We start from the raw sequence: 23,010 nt of genomic DNA, 5'->3' as shown, positions 1-23,010 counted from the left end.
GTAAGGACAGCATATGACAGCGGTACTTCAGGTCAATTACATTACATTATCATTACAAATACTTTCTGATACACTTACCACACACACGACAATGGTACGTGCCCTTTTCACGACAAACCTTTTAACACACCTGCGCCCCACTCTCTACGACCCTCTACGGGCCTGGAAAACCCAAAAACCCACAGCGCCTGTACGGGTGCATGTGACAAAGGAATAAGATATATAGTAGCAACAAGTGCATCACGTTATGATTTTACTTTTTCATTAAAATATATATATATATATACATATAACTTTAGTTTCTATTGTGTGCTTCCTCTGCGAAGAACATTCAAACTATTGCTGGAAGTTTTGTGGAGGCTCTTTAAATCTGTGTGCTTGGTTTAATTTAACCTCAGGAGACATTGTGAAGCCACAATATTAAAGGAGACATTTTTAAGTATCAGTGCTCAGTTTTCTTGTAGGTTTTTGGCAATGTTCTTTGAAATTTAAAGAAAGATTTAATAAGTTACATTTATTTACCATTTTGGATTCTTCTAATGCAACACTGGAAACCTCCACAGATTCAACTCTGGCTGACCTACTTTGACTTAAAGCAAATATTTGTCTGTATAACGGCCTTTCTCCGTTAATGTTTTTCTCTCAAACCTTTAGCATGAATGTTTTTCTTCAGAAGTCAACTGACTTCCTCAAAAGGACCTAATATTTAATTAACATCACTGAAGCTTTTAAAGAAGGCGGCGTCCTAATGAGTTAATTTGCCAACTGATGTTACCAAGGGGAAGACATTTGTGTTACTAGTTGTTCATCATTACTTTAATGATGTTATCATTTCAAATCCATTTCATCTGCAGCATTAAACATTAGTTTTAATCTAGTTTAAACCTGAAGCAGTGTTATTGCTGTGTCACATCTAAAAGCCTTTCTATTTAAACAGCTGCAGGGTGTGCGAGATGAGAAAGTTTGTCTTGTAACCAGGAAAACTGCACAAAACGTAAACAGAAAAAAACCTAACAACGATTCGCATTTGAGTTGGAAGCAACCACACACTGGATGTCAACATATTGAACCATTATGTTTATTTGTTAAGGTTTGTTAAAGATCATTCAAAAAATGCGGACAGTGAAATGAACAGACCTTATGAAGTGTTTTTCAAGTATACAATTAGTCAGTGATACAAATGTAAAAACAGACATGTCAATTTGCAGCAACAGTTTAAAAAAAAAACAGAAACCTGCTGCTTTTTTAGGGTTTTCCTGATGCATGATTAAAAAGCTACCCAAAAAAATGTAGACAAAGACATCAACAAGTGTAAAACACTTTAACAAAAGACGTCTTTAGATTAAATTGGTGATAAATCACCCAAAAATGATGAAAAACGTATTTGTTTTTAAAATCTTCACACATTTAAGTCTTTTACTGTCATAGACGTCACCTTAAAAGGACACCTGTTAAAAATCAAACACCTTTATTTAGGAAGAAACATGCAACACTGATCTAAAATCTTCTTTATTCACAGTTAGAAAAAAAAAGATGTGAACATGTGCAAGACAGTCCACAGATTTTTGGAATTTAATCCAAGCTTTTAATCCTTCTAGACAGGAATGAGTGAATCTAGGAACACGTGGGGGTCGGATTGTGGTCGTCTTTTCTTAGCGGGAAGAGATCCTTGACCCTTTTCCTGAAGTTTTTTCCAACAATGACATAGAGAATGGGGTTGAGGACGCTGTTAAAGAAAGCTAAGTATGTGAAGATGTTTCCACTGATGTGCAGAATGTACTGGGAGGTGCAATCTGTTAAAATGTTTTTGTCTCTAAGCACAGTGGGTATCTTATTCAGATAGAATGGAACCCAACAGAAAAGAAATGCTAGCAGAACAGCTAAAACCAAAGTGGTGGCCTTATGATCTTTTTTCTGAGCATTTAATCCTTCAACTATTCTGTTATGTAAGGCTTTAAGTATATTAAAAGTGCAGAAAATAATAATAGAAATAGGTATCACAAAGCCAAATACAAATATCATACAATCAATTAAAGTAGTGGTGCTTGCAGGATTTACGGAGCAAAATGTACTATTTGATCCCTGGCGAGTTATTACTTCCCTGTGAATCAGTGCTGGAAGACTCAATAAAAATCCTGCAACCCAAACCAGAAAACATGCCACTTTGGCATAGGCTGGTCTGCGCAGTTTACCATGAGACAATGGAAACACCAGAGCTAAATAACGGTCTATGCTGACAAGAACCAGGAAGAAGATGCTGCAGTAGACATTCATTAAAATGCTCACATTAACAGTTTTGCACAAAACAACACCAAAAGTCCAATTATAGTATCTGTACACGTTGACAGCCCAGAACGGCAAGAAAGAAACCAGAAGAAGGTCAGCAGCAGCCAGGTTGCTCAGGTAGATCTCAGCCACTGTGCAGGCTTTCTTGTGTAAGATGAAGACCATCAGCACAAAGAAATTGAGAACAATTCCCACCACGGCGATGGCCATGACGTACACAGGAACCACAGTGAAAGTCCAGTTTCCATCTGATATACTGCAGTTTTGGGTTTTTGTGTTGTTTGGGACTCCATTCATTGTTGTTCAGATGGCAGGGCTGCTAAAACAAAACAACAAAACAAACAAACAAACAAACATAAAGCAAGCAAAGACATCAATGAAAGGATTTATTAAAAATTACATTTTATTCATGTTAACTCTGAAGAATATAAAATACGTAATACAACATACAATACTAATATCAAATTTTATCTTATCTTTCTGCATGATCTGCATGATCTCTTTCAAAACAATGCTCTCTTCATTGTTGTTTTAGTTGTTACCTAGCCTCTGTGTTTGTCATAAACTCCATGTTTGAAAAACGTGCATTTTAACAATTTCCATTCAATTAAACTTCAGGGTAGTCTGAATTATGTTATTAATATAATGTGTTAAATGTTCAGGCTTTTTTTCATCAAACAGTTATATATTTAATCCTTGTGCTGTCTTAGATGACCCCACACCCACATTGACGTGTTCTCCCTACCATGACAAAGGTGGATAAAGGTGGAAAGATTTCATGTAATCCATGGACACTAGTTAGGTTCCCAAATTATTGAAGAAAAAAGGTTTAGCCCACTGACTAGTGGGCCTAGATGACCCAACTCCCAATGTTAAAGTGCCTATAGGATAGCACAAGGGATAATTATGTGGCAATGCTTCATCCAATGAAAACATGCACCTTAACAATACTCCTTTTTTAATTATAAAATATGTCCACCCACCCTTACACAACCACAGTTATTAAAGTTTATTCCAATACCAACATATTTGTCAAATATTTTTGACAGTTTTAACCACATCCTTTTTCCGGAAAGAGAATTTAGTTAGAAGCAAATGTTTAGTTAAAAACTAGATTATTAAGAATAAACACCAAAGATGTTGTCATACCTTGAAGGGTGAAGAATGTTGATCTTGGTAGAGAACAAACATCTAAATCGCGCGATCAACACTGTCCATTTACCAGCTGCTTTTGCCTCTGCATCTAACTGTGACTTGTACCTTTAATAGAGAAAGGAAAGACAGAGAAAAACAAGTCCCACCCCTTTTTTCCACTGAATTATCTGCTTCATTTTTTTTTCTATACATCATTAATTTATGGCAACAAGTCATGGAGGATTGGATTATTCAACACTTTAGAAAAGTAGAGTTTTTGTGCAATCAACGTAACCAGCAGATTCTGACTTCACAAATGGAAAAAGTTGCATATTGGCACTAACCTACTTTTCTGTGTGTCAGATTCCAATGGAATTACATTGATTGTGTATATATTTAATATAAGAAGCATATCAGGGAGACAAAAGAGGGCAGAGACTGCATTTAACCAATAAGAATAGCTCTATGCGTCAGATGCCATAGAGGGTGGCACTGGAAAAAGATCACATACTCTATAAGGTTAACAATCTCATAATGGACTTCAGCAGTAGAAATATGGCCAGAATATTAACTGGCTGGATGAAATCTGACTGGTGCCAAACTGATGTGGTTATTGTCAATGGTTGCAACATAGCAGTTTTCAAAAACTACATAAAACATTTTCAATGAAAGAAAAGCCAACAATGCAGTTAACATTTTATTTTCTCATTTTAGCAATAGACTTAGATGCTGACCTTTGGCAAAACAACTGTTGGAGTAAATCTCCACTGTGTGCTTGGATGGATTGAACCTCTGGAGACATTGTATGTTGAAAGGTCAGAAAAGCAATGACAACATTAAAGCTACAAGTAGCATTTAGCGGGCCCGAGCACGTGCGACCGCATGGCACGAGCGACCGCCCCGTGAGCAACGCCCTGCTCGAGCCATTCTCGTCGTTTTTTCTTGTCCATTCTGGAGCTCCAAGCTATTGTTAATACGACAGCAGCCTGGGGGGGGGGGGGGGGGGGGGGGGGGGCTGTAATCTGTTGCCTTAAGGGACAAAGACTTTTGCATATAGCATGAAAAAAATTCAAGCAATGATGATAATTGCTATCACTGTCCCTAAGGATGAGAACAATAGAACTCATTCAATTTCCACTACAATGTCTAGATGAGTGTCAGCTATGTCTGATAACTTGGCCAATTAGCTGGACCGGGATCTTGCAAAGTGCAGGTGGTTAACGTCCAGTGTAATGAGTCTGTGGACGGCAACAGTACAGCATAGCTTTTGGTTTCCACAAGAGAAGAACTCCTGACACATCTGCCCTAACAGACAACTACAAGAGGAGTTGAAATGTATAACACGGTGAAGGAGTTTTTGTGCAGAAAAAGGTACAATTAGAAAAGCTGGTAGCAGTGACTGCAGATGGGACTCCTGCTATGATCAATAGACAAACAGGTTTCATCACTCACTGTAAAGCTGACCCAGACTTTCCAAAATGTCTGCATTACTGCTGCGTCATTCACCAGCAGGCCTTATGTGCAGAAGTGATTGGCTCTGGACATATAATGACTCTTATTCTGAAAATCGTAAACAACCTCAGCTGCAAAGCAAAACAGCACAGGATTTTTAAGGTGCTATTGGAGGAGATGTCTGTTGAATATGGTGAATATGAACATTGTGAATCTGAACTTGCATTCTTGACTGACATTACTGGAAAACTAAACCACTTGATCTGCGAGCTGCAAGACAATGGCAAAACTATTTTTTTTTGACCAGCCTGCCTGAGCCAGTGTTTTTCTTGTGGGGATCTTTTCTGCCAGGGCTTGTCAGCTTGGTCAGTGGATGTTGCTGCAGTTGTCTCCCTTGCTGGGACAGCTGGAGTTAAACACAGCAGCTCACGGCTCTGAAGTGGACCCCGTTGCTGTCCCAGTCTGGATGGGCACTGTGGCGATGTTCCAATGGCCAGGCTGGCTCCTGGTATAAAGAGATTCCCAAATACCATTTCCTAACCGCAGAGCCAAGGATGTGTTTACATGTTTAGGTCAAAAATGTGATGGACAGCTTCATTTTGTCTAAACATGCCACCCTGTTATTAATCCAGTTGATATGGTTCTCCATCTGTGTCTAGGTGATAGAAAAGCATTTTTTTTTATATTTACAGCTCTAAGCAAACAAACAGTTGTCTATATAAAAGAGCTTTTACAATTGTGCACTTTTAGCAGGTCTCTGAGTTCATGTGACCAATGTATGGTGGATTTTCACAGACCTTGTTTAAAACTGAAGGTGAGAGAGACTTAGAGAAATGGCTTCATTGTTCTGGAGTTCTTTGTTTCATCCACAGAAGAGTAGAATTGGTGATTGATTTTGAAAAGCTGATGAAAAAAGTATCTTTTCAAATTGCAATTTCTAACTTGGGTTTTACATTTTGTGTTCCATTTTTTGTGCTTTATTTGGGAAGCATTTGTTATTTGTTTGGTGTTTTTAAGGTTCTGCAAATATACACATCATTTTTTAGAGACATTTGTTATCAGTTGTGTTTGTTGATTTGTAGTTTAATTTCATTGGATGTATAGATGTCGTGTGGGGGGGGGCTCGACAGCAGGTAGGACCCAGGCGCAGAGACGGGAGGCAAACGGGTTCAGGGCAAGTGGGTTTATTTAACTAACAAAAAGCGCTGCAGAGCAGGATGACAAAACTAAAAACAAAAACTTACTGTGGCATGGCAAGGGACATGGACGCCAGACAAGAAGACGTGATCAACATGAGCAGAAGTTAATGGACCAGCACAGGAGGAAGGCAGAGACAAGACTTATATACAGACAGGGCAGACAAGACACAGGTGAACACGATTAGGGCAGATGGGGACCAAAGGAAGTAAAACTCAAGAAACATGACAAGACAGGAAACCTTTCAAAATAAAACAGGAAACAGAACCAAACAAGACAGAACAAGAACTAAAGCGAAAAACAAGACAACAAACTGAAACCATGACAATAGAAAGGAAAAGAAGTTCAAACATTGATTATAAAAAAGGATATAAGAGATAAAAAAAAGAAAAAGGAAAAGAAAAAAGATAAAATATTGATTTAATTGCATTTTGAATGAATAAAAAACAATGATTAATAGAATCAGAAATCAGAAAAAGTTTTATTGCCAGGTTCAGTAGAGCGCACTTTACAAAACGAGGAATTTGACTTGGTGTATAGTGCAATTAAGAATAAGTTAAAAATTAAGTTAACAACAACAACACACTATATACAGTAGAGTAAGGTGAATTAAAGTGGGAGCACAGATGGGCTGGGATGGTGGGGCCTGTAAGTGGCACCGACAGTCCTTTGGTGGGCGGGGGGGGGGGGGGGGGGGGGTCACCTGGGGGAGTTGGGGTACTGTTCAGCAGGCTGACTGCAGTGGGGAAGAAGCTGTTCTTGTGGCGCGAGGTCCTGGTCCTGATGGACCGGAGCCTCTTGCCAGAAGGGAGGGGCCGAAAGAGATTATGTCCTGGATGAGAGGGGTTGGCTACAATCCTGGCTGCCCGCCTCCAGGTCCTGGAGATGTGCAGCTCCTGGAGAGACGGGAGGTGGCAGCCGATCACCTTCTCTGCTGAGTGGATGACGCGTTGCAGCTTGGCCTTGTCTCTGGCCGTGGCCGCAGCGAACCAGACTGTGATGGAGGACGTGAGGGTGGATTCGATGATGGCGGTGTAAAAGTCTACCAGCATCTTTTCAGGGAGGTGAAACTTCTTCAGCTGCCTCAGGAAGTACATCCTCTGCTGGACCTTCTTAGTGATGGAGCTGATGTTCTGCTCCCACTTGAGGTCCTGGCTGATGATGGTTCCCAGGAAGCAGAAGGACTCCACAGAGGTCACCGGGGAGTCACAGAGGATGACAGGGGGGAGGGGGGCTGGGGCCTTCCTCAAGTCCACTGTCATCTCCACTGTCTTCAGAGCATTAAGCTCCAGGTTGTTAGCGCTGCACTATGACACCAGCCTGGCTATTTCACTCCTGTAGGCCGACTCATCTCCGTCAGAGATGAGGCCGATGAGTGTGGTGTCGTCAGCAAACTTCAGGAGTTTGACAGACAGGTGACCAGCTGTGCAGCTGTTTGTGTACAGGGAGAGTAACAGGGGTGAAAGGACACAGCCCTGGGGGGAATCCGGTGCTTGTGGTCCGAGTATCTGAGACGAGCTTCCCCAGCCTCACATACTGCTGTCTGTCCGTCAGGAAGTCTGTGATCCACCTGCAGGTGGAGTCAGGCACATTCATCTTGGAGAGTTTTTAATACTAAGTCTAGACAGATTTAACACAGGTTTTTGGATGAAAAAGGATTTTTTATAAATCATCTGTTACACTTTTAAGTCTGAAAAAAATATGGAAGGCAGCAAACACAGATCCCTACCGTTTTTAATTTTTTTGTGCTGATATTTGAAAGATAAGTTATGCAAAAAAATAGGTGTTTGCAGTTTTGCCTAAAAAGACGTTTTCGGACCTTTTTGGATCAAATGTTGTCTAAAAGTTCACCTGTAACTTCAATCATTCTGAATTTTTTTAGGAAAACTAAACCACTTCAACTGTGATCTGCAAGGCAATGGTAAAACTATATTTTTTATGGAACAGCCTGCAGTGTTTCTTGTGGGGATCTTTTCTGCCAGGGCTTGCCGGCTTGGTCGGTGGTTGTTGCTGTTACCAATCCAGTTGATATGGTTCTCCATCTGTGTCTAAGTGATATAATCAGAATCAGAATCGTTTATTGTCATTGTACATGGGGATACAATGAAATTGCAGCAGCCTTGGAGTGAAGGAGTTACATAAAATAAAAATAAAAATAGAATAGAAAAAGAAATACTGTATTTACAACTCTTAACAAAAAATGAACAATATGGACAGAAACTGTTAAATATTAAATATTTGTGAATAAAATAGAATGGAATTACATGAGTTGCTGTGAGCACAGCTTAATAAATATCAAGTTATTGCACAGTGACCTGGTTAGACAGTCAGGATATTGCACGCATTGTAGTAAAATTAGAGTGAGGTGTGGTTGGTGGACGTATGTGCATTCCGTATGATAATTGCCTGTGGAAAAAAGCTGTTTCTTAGTCTGTTTGTCCTGGTTCAGATGGACCTGTACCTCCTTCCAGAGGGCAGCAGTTCAAACAGAGGGAAAGCAGAATGGGTGGAGTTAGTGGTGATGCTAGTCACTCTGCTGAGGCAGCGAGACTGGTAAATGTCCTTCAGTGAGGGGAGGGGGCAGCCGATGATCCTCTGCGCTGTCTTTACCATTCTCTGGAGACTCTGCCGTTCTGCTTCAGTGCAGTGGGAAAACCACACTGTGATGCCATAGGACAGAATGCTCTCAATGGTTGAGCGGTAGAACGTTACCAGCAGCTCCTGGCTGACGTCGTTCCTCCTAAGTTTTCTCAGGAAGTGCAGGCGTTGCTGGGCCTTCCTGATGACAGTCATGGTGTTGTTAGACCATGTGAGGTCAGCAGAGATGGTGGTGCCCAGGAGGGTGAAGCTGTGGACCCTCTCCACACAGTTTCCATCGATGTAGAGTGGGGGTGGATCTGTTCTGTTTTTTCTGAAGTCCAGGATGATCTCCTTGGTCTTGGTGGTGTTCAGGATGAGGTTATTAGCCTGACACCACCTTGAGAGTTTCAGGACTTCGTCTCTGTAGGCCGTCTCGTCGTCCCCAGAGATCAGCCCCACCACAGTAGTGTCGTCTGCAAACTTCACCACGGTGTTGCTGGTGTGGGCTGGTCTGCAGTCTGCTGTGTACAGTGTATACAGCAGAGGACTCAGCACACATCCCTGTGTGGAGCCTGTGCTCAGCGTCCGGGTGGAGGAGAGGTGGGGGTCAAGTTTGACTGTCTGTGGTCTGTTTGTCAGGAAGTCCTTGATCCACGAGCAGGTGAGTGGGTGGAGTCCTAGTTCAGACAGTTTGTTGACCAGAATGTCAGGAATGATTGTGTTAAAGGCTGAGCTATAGTCCACAAAGAGCATCCTGGCGTAGGTGTCTCTGTGTTCCAGGTGGCTCAGCGCAGTGTGGAGGGTGATGGAAATGGCATCATCCGTTGATCTGTTTGCTTTGTAAGCAAACTGGTGGGGGACGAAGATTGGAGGGAGGGAGTCTTTGATGTGTCCCAGGAGCAGCCGCTCCAGACACTTTGTGATGACAGCAGTGAGTGCAACTGGGCGGAAGTCCGTGAGGAAGGCTGTGGATGAGGACTTTTTGGGTATCGGGATGATAGTGGATGACTTCAGGCAAGCAGGGATGAAAGCCTGAGCTAGCGACAGGTTGAAGATTTTTGTGAAGACCTGGGAGAGTTGATCGGCGCAGGCCCGCAGAACCTTTCCGGGAACTCCATCAGGTCCCGCCGCTTTCCTGGGGTTTACCCTGCTGAACATCCGTGCCATCCGTGCCACGTCCATAAAGGCATTGTTTTTATATTTAGAGCTCTAAGCAACCAAACAGTTGTCTATATAAAAGAGCTTTTACAATTGTGCACTTTTAGCAGGCTGAAAAAATTATCTTTTTAAAATTGCCATTTCAAATTTGGGTTTTAAATTTTGTGTTCCATTTTTCTGTGCTTGTATTGGAAGGATTTGTTATTATTTTGTTTAAAAGTGCTACATATTGTATATACACATAATTTATTTATAGAAATTTGCTATACGTTGTGTTTTTTGGTTTTGTAGTTTAATTTCATTGGATTTATATTAAGGAAAAGAAGTTGCAGCATTGATTAAAAAAGGATAAAAGAGACATTTACTGTCTAAGTCTTATGTTACATCTGTAGAACTGTACTGAGAGTTGGGTTTTGTTTTGGAGCACATTCATATGTTTTGTTTGTAAAAAAAAAAGATAAAATATTAGGTTAATTGCATTTTACATGACTAGAAAAGCAATGATTATTCATAAAAATCTATGAAAGACATACAAAACAAATGAAAAAGCAGTCTGCCCTCCCTCTTGTGTCTAAACTCTTGTCACCTCACTGCTGGGTTAGTTAGCATATGAACTGGCAGCTGGTGTGTGTGTGTGTGGGGGGGGGGGGGGGGTGAAATTTGACTCCAGCAACAGGGATGATTGAGGAGCAGGCTGCAGCATGAGGAAAAGACTTAAGCATGTAAGAGGAAATGACATCCTACAGTTGACCAGTTCATTTTATATCTGTAAAGAATATTCAAGAAGCATTTAGACATGTTCAGCTATATGCGTGTGAAACTTGGTGTGGATATTTGAAGCATAAGTAATTTTAAAACACACTTGTTTGGAGTCCAGACGGAAAAAGCACAGGTTTTGGGATGAATCAGGATTTTTTTAAAATCATCTGTTTCACCTGGACTTCTGAAAAAAATATGGAAGGCAGCAAACACAGATCCCTACATTTAAAAAAATAAATGGTGTTGATATATGATGATTAAGTTATGAAAAAAAATAGGTGTTTGTAGTTTTGCCTAAAAAGACGTTTTCGGACCTTTTTGGATGTAATGCTCTCTAAGATGTCACCTGTAACTTCAATCATTCTGAATTTTTTTAGGAAGCAGTAGCACATAAATGCCTATGAAAGTTGAATTCCTGGTGCTGATAACCTAAACAGAATTTATGCTAAAAATCTTTGTTCAGTCCAAAATTTCATTAAAAAAATCAAGTGATGAAGTTTCTCGTAGACCCTATAGTGTTACATATCAAAGCTGGAGGTTATTAAAGGCATCTAATTCTGAAATCTCAGCTTCCTGAGACAAACGGCTGATTTATAATAAATTTCTATTATTTGGGTGCACATAATCGACCACTTCCTGTTACGCAGGCACCGTCAGGTGTACACCCATGAAACTTTACATGATGAGAGAGGACCCTTCTGAGTATCTCCAGTTTTAATTTCATGCACATCGGACAAAGCAAAGAGAAAATACAGGGCAGAATGTGCCCAATGCAATAACTAGGTGGCGCTATAGAGCTCGTCCAAGATTGTCATATCCATGGGTTCAGAATAGAAGCTTCATCATATCCATTGAATTTCAGTGAGATTGGACAAGGAATGTGCACGTGAGAGCAACTTTTGTGTGCATAGCGAGATGCCCAACTTTGCAGCTCTGTCACGACCACACCCCCGCATTGAAAGTTATGGTTTTTTGTCAGAGTAAACTTCAATGGCTTTTCAACAGGTGGACGTCATTTTCAGGTGTGTCGGCTCATCCTACTCGGAGTAGTGATGCTCCAAGTAAAACATGTCATTTCCTCTTGCCAGCAGGTGGCGCTACACTTTTTCCAGATTTTTTCACTGCAGATGTGTTCAGAGTCAGACTACAATCATGCACATCAATTTTGGATCAGATTGGATTATGCATGGCTGAGTAATGGCCATTTTTCTTTTCATGGCGTGTTTTCGAAACGACCTCCAATTTTGACGCGCCGCCATGGTCACAAACATCCATAAAAACTTAAAAGCTTTGCAATTTAACATCGGACATGTGTCTAGTTTACAAAACCAAAGTTTGGAGTCATTACTCTCAAATCTCTAGGAGGAGTTCGTTCTAGAGCGAGGCCTGCAAATGACCAAAATACAGCAAAAATGACATATTGTCATCAAAATATCAGACTTCCTGTGCGACTGACAGCTTGGTCCCAAGAGACTTTTTTGTAGGTTTCTATCCGATGAACATGCCCTGTTAAAATCAGGTTTGTACTATAAAGCATATGGAGGTGCTCGCGAAAACAAATTTTGCAGGTGGCGCTATCGAGCCATTTTTGTTTACCTATGCCGTTCTCCTAGAAAATATGAAATTTTTCGCGACTCCTGATGTGTATACAAAATTTGGTGAGTTTTGGGGTATGTTAAAGGCCTCAAAAAGGCGACGGAAAAGTCGGAAGAATAATAATAATTAAAGCTACAAGTAGCATTTAGCGGGCCCGAGCACGTGCGACCGCCTGGCATGAGCGACCGCCCCGTGAGCAACGCCCTGCTCGAGCCATTCTCGTCGTTCTTTCTTGTCCATTCTGGAGCTTCAAGCTAATGTCAATAGGAAAGCAGCCTGTGGGGGGTGTGGGGGGGGGGTACTGTAATCTGTTGCCTTAAGGGACAAAGACTTTTGCATATAGCATGAACGAGTGAGTGAATGAGCAACGCCCTGCTCGAGCCGTTTTGTGTCGTTCTTCCTTCTGCATTCTGGACCTGCAAGCCACATTTAACATGACAGCAGCCTGTCGGCGAAAGGTGGGGGTGGGGGTGGGGGGGCTGTAATCTGTTTCCTTTAAGGACTGATATTTTTGCATATATTGTGAAAAAAAAATTCAAACAAAGCTTTGTTTAGTCCTGCTCATTTTCTCATCCAGAAGGCCTTTTCAGATTAAAAAGTTGTCAATCAAGCAATGATGATAATCATTAACACTGTACCTAAAGATGTGAAAAATAGAAGTGATCTAATTTCCACTACAATGTCTAGACATGTGTCAGCTATGTTTGATAACTTGGCCGATCAGGTGGACCGGGATCTTGCAAAGCGCATGTTGTTTTGCATCCAGTTTGAAGAATCTCTAGACAGCAGCAGTGCAGCGCAGCTGTGTGTTTGTTTGTTTTTTTTGTTTTTCTTTACATCAAGAGAAGAACTCTTGACAGAACTGCCCTTACAAACAAATATAGGAGGAGTTGAAATGTATTACACGGTAAAGAAGTTTTTGTGCAGAAAAAGGTACCATTAGAAAAGCTGGTAGCAGTGACTGCAGACGGGGCTCCTGCTATGATCAATAGACAAACAGGTTTCATCACTCACTGTAAAGCTGACCCAGACTTTCCAAAATGTCTGCATTACTGCTGCTTCATTCACCAGTAGGCCTTAAGTGTAAAAGTGATTGGCTCTGGACACTAAGTTGGAGATATGTAGGAGGCATCTCATTCTGAAATCTCAGCCTCGTGATACAAACGGCTGATTTTTTATGAATTTTTAATTATCTGACTACAACGCAATCAACCACTTCCTGTTTGGCGGTGGCTTGCGCAGGCACCGTCAGGTGTATACCCATGAAACTCTAAACGATGAGAGAAAACCCTTCTGAGTATCTCCTGTTGTAATTTTATGAACATCGGACAAAGCACAGAGAAAAAACAGGGCATAATGTGCCCCATGCAATAACTAGGTGGCGCTATAGAGCTCGTCCAAAGTTGTCATATCCATGGGTTCAGAATGGAAGCTTCATCATGTCCATTGAATTTCAGTGAGATTGGACAAGGAATGTGCACGTGAGAGCAACATTTATGCATGGTGAGACGCCCAACTCTTTGAATTGGTGCATAGTGCAATTAAGAATAAGTTAAAAATTAAGTTAACAACAACAACACACTATATACAGTAGAGTAAGGTGAAGTAAAGTGGGAGCACAGATGGGCTGGGATGGTGGGGCCTGTAAGTGTCACCGACAGTCCTTTGGTGGGCGGGGGGGTCACTTGGGGGAGTTGGGGTACTGTTCAGCAGGCTGACTGCAGTGGGGAAGAAGCTGTTCTTGTGGCGCGAGGTCCTGGTCCTGATGGACCGGAGCCTCTTGCCAGAAGGGAGGGGCCGAAAGAGATTATGTCCTGGATGAGATGGGTCCGCTACAATCCTGGCTGCCCGCCTCCAGCTCCTGGAGAGACGGGAGGTGGCAGCCGATCACCTTCTCTGCTGAGTGGATGACGCGTTGCAGCTTGGCCTTGTCTCTGGCCGTGGCCGCAGCGAACCAGACTGTGATGGAGGACGTGAGGGTGGATTCGATGATGGCATCGTAGAAGTCTACCAGCATCTTTTCAGGGAGGTGAAACTTCTTCAGCTGCCTCAGGAAGTACATCCTCTGCTGGACCTTCTTAGTGATGGAGCTGATGTTCTGCTCCCACTTGAGGTCCTGGCTGATGATGGTTCCCAGGAAGCAGAAGGACTCCACAGAGGTCACCGGGGAGTCACAGAGGATGACAGGGGGGAGGGGGGCTGGGGCCTTCCTGAAGTCCACTGTCATCTCCACTGTCTTCAGAGCATTAAGCTCCAGGTTGTAAGCGCTGCACTATGACACCAGCCTGGCTATTTAACTCCTGTAGGCCGACTCATCTCCGTCAGAGATGAGGCCGATGAGTGTGGTGTCGTCAGCAAACTTCAGGAGTTTGACAGACAGGTGACCAGCTGTGCAGCTGTTTGTGTACAGGGAGAGTAACAGGGGTGAAAGGACACAGCCCTGGGGGGATCCGGTGCTTGTGGTCCGAGTATCTGAGACGAGCTTCCCCAGCCTCACATACTGCTGTCTGTCCGTCAGGAAGTCTGTGATCCACCTGCAGGTGAGTCAGGCACATTCATCTTGGAGAGTTTTTAATACTAAAGATGTATGAAAGACATACCGAAAAAATATGTCTTTCAGTGTTTAACTGGCTGTCTTTGGATTATGCATGCCTGAGTAATGACCATTCTTACTCCTCATCTCTCTGTTCACTGCTTGCTAATTTACATAGCAGGGGTCCCAGCAGGAGGGGGCGGGGTTGTAACACGACTCCTTCAGCAGAGCCAGGCTGAGAGAGGCTTTGACATGTAAGATGTTAGATGTTAGAATGCCAGATGTTAGAATGACCAGTTCATTTTATATCTATGAAAATATTCAGGGAGCTATGGGACATGTTCAGCTTTAGGTCTGTGAAAATTGGTGTCGATTGTTGAAACATAAGTTACCATAAAAAAATGTTTGTTTGGAGTCTAGACAGATTTAACACAGGTTTTTGGATGAAAAGGATTTTTTATAAATCATCTGTTACACTTTTAAGTCTGAAAAAAATATGGAAGGCAGCAAACACAGATCCCTACCGTTTTTAATTTTTTTGTGCTGATATTTGAAAGATAAGTTATGCAAAAAAATAGGTGTTTGCAGTTTTGCCTAAAAAGACGTTTTCGGACCTTTTTGGATGTAATGCTCTCTAAGATGTCACCTGTAACTTCAATCATTCTGAATTTTTTTAGGAAGCAGTAGCACATAAATGCCTATGAAAGTTGAATTCTTGGTGCTGATAACCTAAACAGAATTTATGCTAAAAATCTTTGTTCAGTCCAAAATTGCATAGGAAAAACACCGGTATGAAGTTTCTCGTAGACCCTATAGTGCTATCTATCAAAGTTGGAGATTTGTAAGAGGCATCTAACTCTGAAATCTCAGCTTCCTGAGACAAACGGCTGATTTGCTATGAAGCTTTGTTTTATGAGTAAGTGCAATTGACCACTTCCTGTTTGGGGGGGCCTTATGAAGGCACCGTCAGATGTACACCCATGAAATTTTAGATGATGAGAGAGGACCTTTCTGAGTATCTCCAGTTTTAATTTCATGCACGTCGGACGAAGCGCAGAGAAAAGATAGGGAAGAATGCGACAAAAACTGTTTTTTTCAATAACTAGGTGGCGCTATGGAGCTCGTCCAGAATTGTCATATCCATGGGTTCAGAAAGGAAACCTCATCATATCCATTGAATTTCAGTGAGATTGGACAACGAATGTGCACGTGAGAGCAACTTTTGTGTGCATGGCGAGACGCCCAACTTCGCCGCTCTGTCACGACCACACCCCCGCATTGAAAGTTATGGCTTTTTATCAGAGTAAACTTCAATGGCTTTTCAACAGGTGGACATCATTTTGAGGTGTGTCGGCTCATCCTAATTGGAGCAGTGATGCTCCAAGTAAAACATGTCATTTCCTTTTGCCAGCAGGTGGCGCTACACCTGTTCTGGATTTTTCCACTTCTGATGTGGTCAGATTCAGACTACAATCATGCATATCAATTTTGGATCAGATTGGATTATGCATGGCTGAGTAATGGCCATTTTCCTTTTCATGGCGTGTTTTCGAAACGACCTCCAAGTTCGACGCGCCGCCACGGTCACAAACAACCGTAAAAACTTAAAAGCTTCGCAATTTAACATCGGACATGTGTTTAGTTTACAAAACCAAAGTTTGGAGTCATTACTCCAAAATCTCTAGGAGGAGTTCGTTCTAGAGCGAGGCCTGCAAATGTCCAAAATGAAGCAAAAATGACATATTGACCTCAATATATTAGACTTCCTGTGCGAGTGACAGGTGGGTCCTTTCAGACTTTTTTGTAGGTCTCCATCTGAAGAACATGCCCTGTAAAAATCAAGCTTGTACGTTAAAGCGTATGCGGGGCGTCGGGACAAAAGTCACTGTAGGTGGCGCTATCGAGCCGTTTTTGTGCGCCCATGCCAATCTCCTATAAAATACGAAATTTTTCGCGACTCTTGATGTGTGTGCCAAATTTGGTGAGTTTTGGGGTATGTTAAAGGCCTCAAAAAGGCGACTCTTCCGGTAGAATAATAATAATAATAATAATAAACATTCGAATTACAATAGGGTCCTTGCACTCCGTGCTCGGGCCCTAAATATAAGATGAAACAGAAGACATAATTAACCCTTGTGCTATCCTAAGCACTCTAACGTTGGGAGTTGGGTCATCTAAACCCACTAGACAGTGGGCTGAACCTTTTTTCTTCAATGATTTGTGATCTTCACTGATGTCCATGGATTACATGAAAGCTTTCCACCTTTATCCACCTTTGTCATGGTAGGGAGAACACGTCAATGTAAGGGTGGGGTCATCTAAGATAGCACAAGGGTTGAACCCATTGAGTGGAGCTTTGGCCCAATTTCAATAAGTAAGGTCTATACTTCCAGGTACGCTGGGTTGTTACGTCACTAATATCAGTTAAGTCTTCACTTTGAACAAAGAGCTATAAAGCCTACTTCTTAATCATAGTTTTGTTTTTAAATTCTTGAATGGTTTTCTCTCTCTGCATTCTAATCAAATCAAATAAAACTTTATTTATTATTAAAAAAAACGATTCCCATACATTGCGCTACTCGAAGCCCTTCAACATTTAGAACAAAAAACACACAATATGGAAATAAAAACCCAACCCACCCTTTCACCCTTCCCTCTCCCCTCCGTTAAAACTTATGACCCATGACCCCACACACCATGAATACTTAAAAAATTATTCCTAAAGGAAATTCAAGGCTTGGCTCTGCTGTGAGGAAACAGTTTTTGCTAATCTCCTCATAACAGGAGCCAGCTCGGTTATCGGAACATCGCCACAGTGCCCAGCAAGGGTGACAACCACAGACCAAAGCCCTAAAATCCTGATAAGATGCTAAAATTAAAGACATAAGATATATATAAAAACAGAAAAATGAGAATAAGATGCATAAAGTGAAATTAAAGACATAAAAAAGCATATACTAAAACTAATAGAATAATTTAGCAGATAAGATCAGCTAAAAGCTAAATTAAAAAAGGTGGGTCTTGATCCTCTTCTTAAGAACTTCTAAGGTCTCTGCGCCCTGAGGTTCTCCGGCAGGCTGTTTCACAGGTGAGGACCATAACGGCAGAACGAAGCCTCACCAAAAGCTTTGGTCTTCACCTTAGGGACAACTTAAGGTCCAGCCCCTGAAAACCTCAGGGTCCTCGAGGGCTCATACTTTAAAAGAATATCACTTAAATAAGAAGGTCCAAGACCTTTTAAGATTTATGAACGATTAAAAGAATTTTAAAATCAATTCTGAAACACACAGGGAGCGTCCCATTTCCCTCTTCTCTGTCCCTCTTCCGCCCTGTTTTCCATCTTAAGTGATGCTTTGGAATGGTCTGGCCTCTGCCAATCAAAGCCCAGGGGTTTATACATCTGTGGTCCAAGTTCTTCCCAAGCATGCACATCATTGACCCAAGGCATAACCACCAACAGTTATGCATTTTTTATTTGCACATTTTTCTGAAATACAAATAAATCTCTACTTGGACTCTTAATAACTCTCTTTGTTGAAATGTGAGAATTTAGCAAAACTTTCCCCAATGGAGAAAATAGATAAAAACATCATTATCAGAGTCCAGCTTTGTTTTGGGTATTTTTCAATGTTCTTTAAAATTTAGAGGAGGATGAAAAAAGATTAACTTAACTACCATTTTATTTACCGTTTTATTTAACGCAGGTGTACTTTAAAGCAAAAAAAAAAAAATTGGCTTCTTCCAGTGATAATTGTAAGACAGCTTAGCAAAAGACAAGTTTTTGTCATGAAGACTGATCTTCTCCCATTATTGCTTTTCTCACAAACCTTTTTGCATTAATGTTTTTCTTCAGAACTTAAAGAGCACTGACTTCCTCAATAGGATTTAAATCTTTTTTAATGTCTCTTTGATCAACATCCTTATTATCAATTGACAATGTAGATGCTTTTCGACAAAACTCCAAGCCTTAATGAGTCCATTTGCCGACTAATGCTGCCAGTAATGGGATGACTGTTAACTTGAAGTTTGACAGAGACAAAAAGTTACACGTGGAAGTACAAAGTTGATTCATTTACACTTTATTACAATTCAGAGTAAAATTTCCAACAAGGTTAATGCAGGAGTTTAGGGACACAGACATGCAAGATAAATACATCCAAGTGTAATGCATTTGGTGCTTAGTGATGTTGCCTGTATTCTAAAGATTTATAAACACAAGAGTGAATCATGTTAAAAACACTTGGACCAATCTCATCTGCAGCTCAGAGGAAGCTAAAGTATAAAACAAGAGCAGCTTTGTACACATTTGGCACACACAGTTGAAACATTGGACAGTATACAAGACAAACATGGAAAGAAAAACAGTGTAACTCATAATTACAGTGACTTATACAAGAGGTGTAAATCCCTTTAGAGCAACAAAACGTTTGTCTTTCCTTTTTTTACAAAAGATTGTTCCAATATAAATGTGTATTTCAGTTTCAGTCTATATGGGTACAGTAAACACAAAGTTGTAAGAACAGAAACAAATCAACTTTTAGATAGGAAAAGATAAAATGAAGGATTTCTCCTTATTATCCATGAGGTCATGTCAGAGCAAGCCTCTGCAAAAATTCCCAAATACATTAACAAAGCGGAACCGTCCTATGAGAATGAATGGTGCTTTAAAGCGTAAAGGGGAAGACATTTGTGTTAATAGTTGTTCATCATTACGTTAATTATGTTATTTCAAATCAATTTTTTTCTGCAACATTTGGAGTAATCTAGTTTAAACCTGAAGCAGTGTTATTGCTGTGTCACAAATCTAAAAGCCTTTTAACAGCTGCTGGGTGTGTGAGATGGAACAGTTTGTCATGTATCCCAGCAAAATCGCACACAACCTAAACAGGAAAACATAGCAATAATCGTGTTAGGGTTAGGGTTAACCACACCCTTGATGTCAACATATTATACTATTGCATTTATTCCTGTTTTGATGTTGGTTAAAGATCATTTGAAAAGATGGACAGAGACTTAAGTAGACCTCATTGGAGTTATGTTATCCTGAAAAACATTATATTATATAACATACAACATTATATATATGCATAAAAACATACATTAACAACCTTCATATCGATTACTACTATTCTTGCTTCCATTTGCCAACAGCTTCACATTGCTAATGTGCTTACTGTCAAAGTAGAATGCTACTGTCTAGACTTCATCTTAACAAGAAAAACAAGAAATGCCTTCATTTAGAAAAAAAAACATGCAACACTGAACCAAAATCTTCTTTCTCATGTAAATAAGTGTAAGCTAGTCCACAGATTTTTGGAATCTAATCCAAGCTTTTAACTCTTCTTGACAGGAACGTGTGAATCGAGGAGCGACTGAGGGTTGGATTGAGGTTATCTTTCCTTCGTGTGAAGAGATCCTTGGCCTTTTTCCTGAAGTTTTTTCCAACAATGACATAGAGAATGGGGTTGAGGACGCTGTTGAAGAAAGCTAAGTATGTGAAGATGTTTCCACTGATGTACAGAATGTACTGGGAGGTGCAATCTGTTAAAATGTGTTTGTCTCTAAGCACAGTGGGTATCTTATTCAGGTAGAATGGAACCCAACAGAAAAGAAATGCTAACAGAACAGCTAAAACCAAAGTGGTGGCCTTATGATCTTTTTTCTGAGCATTTAATCCTTCTGCTATTCTGTTACGTAAAGCTTTAAGTATCTTAAAAGTGCAGAAAGTAATAATAGAAATAGGTATCACAAAGCCAAATACAAATATCATACAATCAATTAAAGTAGTGGTGCTTGCAGGATTTACGGAGCAAAATGTACTATTTGATCCAGGCACAGTTCTTATTTCCCTGTGAATCAGTGCTGGAAGACTCAATAAAAATCCTGCAAGCCAAACCAGAAAACATGCCACTTTGGCACAGACTGTTCCGCGCAGTTTACCATGAGACAATGGAAACACCAGAGCTAAATAACGGTCTATGCTGACAAGAACCAGGAAGAAGATGCTGCAGTAGACATTCATTAAAATGCTCACATTAACAGTTTTGCACAAAACAACACCAAAAGTCCAATTATAGTATCTGTACACGTTGACAGCCCAGAACGGCAAGAAAGACACCAGAAGAAGGTCAGCAGCAGCCAGGTTGCTCAGGTAGATCTCAGCCACTGTGCAGGCTTTCTTGTGTAAGATGAAGACCATCAGCACAAAGAAATTGAGAACAATTCCCACCACGGCGATGGCCATGACGTACACAGGAACCACAGTGAAAGTCCAGTTTGCTGGGGAAATGCTGCAGATTACAGGATTGGTGGCGTTTTGAATTCCACTCATGGTCGTTCAGATGTCAGGGCTGCCAAAACAAAGGAACTAGCAAAAAAGAAAAAAAAAATAGATTAACACTAAAATAATCGATATTTATCTATATTTCATGTTTCAAATATTTTCTTTTACATTCAATTAATATTTAAATTACCTCATAAGAATTAATGCAGTTTTCTGAAGACCAACTATGGCTATCATTTTTTAGATGTCATAACTGTTTGACACCTTTGACTGTGTCCATTTGTCTGCAAATGTTATTATTCTGTTTAATAATTTTTCATGTTACCTTAATTTATATTACCAGCTTTTTTTCTGCACCTGAATGCATCTCTCTGCCTAATTAAAAGCATATAGTTGCAAAATAGTGTTTTCCCACATCATTATACCCATTTATCCAGCAAATACCTAACTATTTATTTTTTGCAAAAACACACCTTTCCAATGTCTGTGCATCCAGAAATTGTGGATTTCAGAAGATTACTGTGTAAACTTAAAGTCTGTTGCTGATGTCCGAGTTTAATAGTTTTATAGCTAATAATCTTCCATTTCAGTTTTCTATACATTTTTGTGATAAAAGTTTAGTCAATGCATCTCCTATCTAAAGAAATTTAGTCTGTAAATAACAATCACAGTTCTTCAATTTTTTTTCTAAACTAACAGGTTTTTTTAACTCAGATTTGTGAACATGTTTTGAATCTTGTCAGACTTTCCATAGCGCTGTTCTGAATTTTAATTATAACGTCTGTGATGCATGTTTAAACTCATCCAAATCTGGCAGAAATATAAATTACTCACAGGCTGGATTTGAAACCTGCTTGTCAACTGTCTCCCTTAAACGCAGTTTGCTTTCCTTGTTTCACCTCAAACTATGGTTTTATTAGTTTTTAGGCATTTTTATTACAATATAGACATTCACAATTTCATCGACTTTAGTCCTCATTAGTCAAAAATGAAAGTATTAAGAATAAAAGTAAAAGTGATGAGGTTTCCATACCTTGAAGGATGAAGAATCTTTTGTCTTGATGGGAAGGAAAAACATCTAAAACCAGCGATCAACACTCTCCATTTAACAGCTCCTTCTCCCTCCTCTGTATCTAACTGTGACTGGGACCCTCAAAGGACAAAAATAAAGTGAGAATCAAAACTCCCACCCCCTTTTTTTTCTACTGAGCCCCTCCTTCATTTTTTTTAACTAGCAATCTAAATGTGTGAATCCAAGGAGTGGAGGTTTTATTCAAAAGTCTTTTGTTGCAAAAAGTGTAATATGATGTAGGATTACAGTGTTTCTCCATTGGTTTGGCTCATTTCTTGAAACAGAAATTACATTCTCAAAACTCTAAGATCATTTGGCAAAACAGTCTTACAGTTTAGCACAACACAATAGCTAACTTGCAAAATCTAATATGTCTCCCAAAACTGTTCACTCATGATTCAAAACTAAATTCCTTTCCCATATAAAGAGTCAGTGCCACCAAAATGCTTTGCCCCTTTCGCATTGTGTAAGCACTGCGAGTCAAAATGATTGGATGTTTTGTCACTATAGCAGAGGACCATGTCCACCTTTCAGTCTTAGTTCAGTCCTTTATTGACAATGGTAACTGTACTGTTTTTGTACAGCTAACAGAATACAATTTTGTATAAAACTGAAAAAAAGGAAAAGGATTTTAGGGTAAGAGTAGCCTCTTACATTTACAGTAACAGCACACATTGCACTCATACTGCCAGGGAAATTCTAACCATTATCATTCACACACATAAAGTAACTTTCATACATCAGAGTAAAAAGAAAATGTATACAGCACAATATACTTTATAATTTGAACACATTAAAAAACAATGAAAATGATATGCAGCCTACAGTGCTGTAAATAATGGCATGGTTTTTACAACTAACAGTTCTTCACTGGTCGCTGTCCTCCCCCTCCCTCTCCTGGCCATCGTCCTCACCCTGCTGGCCGTCCACACGCTGCGGTCTGTCTGGCCACAGATTCTC

General features: G+C 40.4%; 1 protein-coding gene across 3 annotated transcripts; it reads right to left on the bottom strand.

Annotated features, from left to right (window-relative positions):
• Positions 1–1,134: 1,134 nt before the first annotated feature.
• LOC101161523 (B2 bradykinin receptor-like) lies at positions 1,135–22,152 on the bottom strand. 3 transcript variants are annotated; one of them, XM_023951868.1, is made up of 3 exons: positions 22,012–22,152; positions 20,955–21,062; positions 1,135–2,511 (listed from the first exon to the last, which is right to left on the bottom strand). In XM_023951868.1, the coding sequence occupies exons 2-3, from the start codon at positions 21,024–21,026 to the stop codon at positions 1,615–1,617; spliced, it is 969 nt and encodes a 322-aa protein (XP_023807636.1). In that variant the 5' UTR covers positions 21,027–21,062; positions 22,012–22,152; the 3' UTR covers positions 1,135–1,614. The 3 variants fall into 3 exon arrangements, with proteins under 3 accessions (XP_023807636.1, XP_011490533.1, XP_004082520.1); XM_011492231.3 differs by lacking the exons at positions 20,955–21,062; positions 22,012–22,152 and adding an exon at positions 3,436–3,522 and having other exon boundaries at positions 1,135–2,602; XM_004082472.3 differs by lacking the exon at positions 1,135–2,511 and having other exon boundaries at positions 18,759–21,062; positions 22,012–22,148.
• Between the last annotated feature and the right edge of the window lie 858 nt (positions 22,153–23,010).

Source organism: Oryzias latipes, chromosome 22, assembly GCF_002234675.1.
Source record: "Oryzias latipes chromosome 22, ASM223467v1".
Taxonomy (NCBI): Eukaryota; Metazoa; Chordata; class Actinopteri; order Beloniformes; family Adrianichthyidae; genus Oryzias; species Oryzias latipes.
Note: the sequence above shows the minus strand (reverse complement) of the source record. Positions and strands in the feature narration are given on the sequence as shown.